This window comes from Hypanus sabinus, chromosome 9, assembly GCF_030144855.1.
Source record: "Hypanus sabinus isolate sHypSab1 chromosome 9, sHypSab1.hap1, whole genome shotgun sequence".
NCBI classification, from domain to species: Eukaryota; Metazoa; Chordata; class Chondrichthyes; order Myliobatiformes; family Dasyatidae; genus Hypanus; species Hypanus sabinus.
The window spans coordinates 95,329,775-95,332,274 of record NC_082714.1 but is presented as its reverse complement, the minus strand read 5'-3'; the positions used below and the strand labels follow the sequence as shown (position 1 = coordinate 95,332,274).

Genomic DNA, 2,500 nt, shown 5'->3' with positions numbered 1-2,500 from the left:
CCTCTCCCACCCTCAACTGACTACCAACCGACCTGAACAGATCTCTCGCACCTTGTACTCTCCTACTCCTGTGTCTGGGAGGCCACTTCTCGTGTCTCTATGCAGGCTCCCCCACCCACAGCCCCTCCCCAACGCCCTCCTGCCCCCCCCCCGCCCACTCGATGCAGAGGCTGGATTAACTTTCCTCTCCCTACAGGATTTGTGATGAAACTGCCGATCTGGGGAGCCCCGCCGGACACGCAGTGTTTTACCGACCAGCCATACTGGGAGGTGAGTGCTTCTGGGGCCAGGGTGAGGGTCGCCGGTGGGATCTGATGATCCCCTGAGCGTGGGTGGGGGAGCGGGAGGGTTCAGATTCCCTCTTTGTAAGGTCCTAAAACATCCTTCCCAGACAGGACGGACACTGGTACCTTCGTCCGTTCCCCTTATAACAGGGACAAGAAGTTTACACAGGAAGATCCCACGGAAAACGTCGGTGGGGTGGGAGGGGGCGGTAAATATCGGGGGCAGGACACCGCCCTTCTTCCCGTTGTTTCGTGAACTTTTACACCCACCCACTGCACTGGAGTTAAATATATCATCCGGAACTCTACTCCGCTCCCAGTGCAGCGCTTCCTCGGCTCTGCACTTGGAGAGGGGATGTTCCGGGGTGTTTGAATCCCAACACCACCCGACTCCTCCCCTTCCGAATCCCCTGACCCTCAGAGAGCCCGGCGGCCCTTCGAACAGCGGGAACTCGAAGCTGGGTCCGCGGTGGCGTGGCTTTCCAGTGGCGCGGCCCTAACCTCGGCCTCGTCACTTCCCCTCAGCTTCCCGAGGAAGACAGCAGCCACAGCGAGATGGTGCCAATGAAGCCGGAGGAAGCCGAGAAAATCGCCTAACCGTCCTGTCCGACGTTCGCCGACGCCGACTAAAGCAGCCGGATAATCGCCGGGCAATAACATTTCTTTGTTTATTCCAAGTTATCTAACGGTCTTTTTATATGTATATACGAAATATATACCAACATATACTGCCTTTTATTGTGTGTGCCACCCGATCTTCAATAAATTGCGTTCATTTTTCATTCTGATTTACTTTTACTTGACATTTATGTCATAATAAAGCGCCCATAACGGTTATAAAATTGATAAAAGACATACACAAGATGGTCACTTTATTAGCCACACCTGTACACCCGCTCGCTAATTCAAATATCTAACGAGCCAATCACGTGGCAGCAACTCACTGCATAAAAGCATGCCGACGTGGCCAAGAGGCTCAGTTGTTGTTCAGGCCAAACATCAGAACGGGGAAGAAACATGACCGAAGGGACTTTGCCTGTGGATTGTTGGTGCCAGATGGGGTGGTTTGAGCACCTTAGAGACTGCTGATCTCCTGGGATTTCCACTCTGGAGTTTGCAGAGAATTGTGCAAAAAAACAAACAAACAACCAAAAATACAGTGAGCCGCATTCCAGTGAGAGGTCAGAGGGAAGTGGCCAGACTGTTTCAAATCGACAGAAAGGCGACAGCGACTTAAATAACCACGCGTTGCAACAGTGGTGCGCTGAAGAACGTGTCTGAACGCACAACCCGTAGAACTTGGAAGTAGATGGGCTACAGCAGCAGAAGACCACGAGTTTACAGACGAGCGGCCGTCTTGTTAGGGACAGGAGATACTGAATAAAGTGGCCACTAAGCTTATATGGGTAGGCAGAGTCTTTTTCTCAGGGTGGAAATGTCAAATACTATAGGGCAAAGGCGAGAGAGGAAAGTTTAAAAGAGATTATAAGGGACAAATTTGATTACATAGAGAGTGATGGATGCCTGGAAACGTGTGGCCGGGGTGATGGCAGAGGCGAGTATTTAAGAGGTATTTAGATAGACACGTGAACGGGGAATGGAAGGACACGGACCGGGTACAGGAAGATGGGGTTGGTACCATGTTCAGCAGGAAGGTGGTGGGATCTCCAGGAATACCCCCAAGACACTACCCTAGATACCAGACAGAGACTTGTGGGTCAGAGACAGAAAGGGATACAGGTGTCGAAGGGGGCTACAGAGATGTGGACAAAGGTGTACTCCTGACTGGAATGGAAACTAGAATCCACAGGTCCTTTAGTTCTTCGTTCTCCCCGCCCGCCTCTCTCTCTCTCTCGCAGACCTACAGATAGACACACACCATTTCTATTGACCGTGGAGGGAATTCACATTCGTTGACCCTCCCCCTGACGGAAGGAGAACTAAGGTATCGTTCCGTGATTTCTGTCAGTTTGTTGGTGTCTTCTGCCACCTGCTGGGGGTTTCGCCACCCTGCAGGCTGCCCTGACAGGAGGCGTACGATATCCTGAGAACTTAGGTTCCATTCTCCACTGCCGCTGCCTGACACGACGAGATAACAATCTTTTCCCCGGGGTATGGGAGTCCAAAACTAGGTTTAAGGTGGGGGGGAGGGGAGATTTAAAAGGGAACATTTGCACACATCAGCCTCCACCACTCCAGAGAAAATACCGCAAGTT

At 51.9% G+C, this 2,500-nt stretch overlaps 1 protein-coding gene across 3 annotated transcripts in view; it reads left to right on the top strand.

The window, feature by feature from the left end:
* The window catches only part of rhbg (Rh family B glycoprotein), a 21,154-nt gene extending 20,082 nt beyond the window's left edge, over positions 1–1,072 (top strand). For all 3 annotated transcript variants that reach the window (XM_059980275.1, XM_059980276.1, XM_059980278.1), the window contains exons 9-10: positions 197–270; positions 810–1,072. In XM_059980275.1, the coding sequence (XP_059836258.1) occupies positions 197–270; positions 810–881 (146 nt within the window). In that variant the 3' untranslated portion in view covers positions 882–1,072. The remainder of the gene's footprint in view (positions 1–196; positions 271–809) is intronic.
* The last annotated feature ends 1,428 nt before the right edge of the window (positions 1,073–2,500 follow it).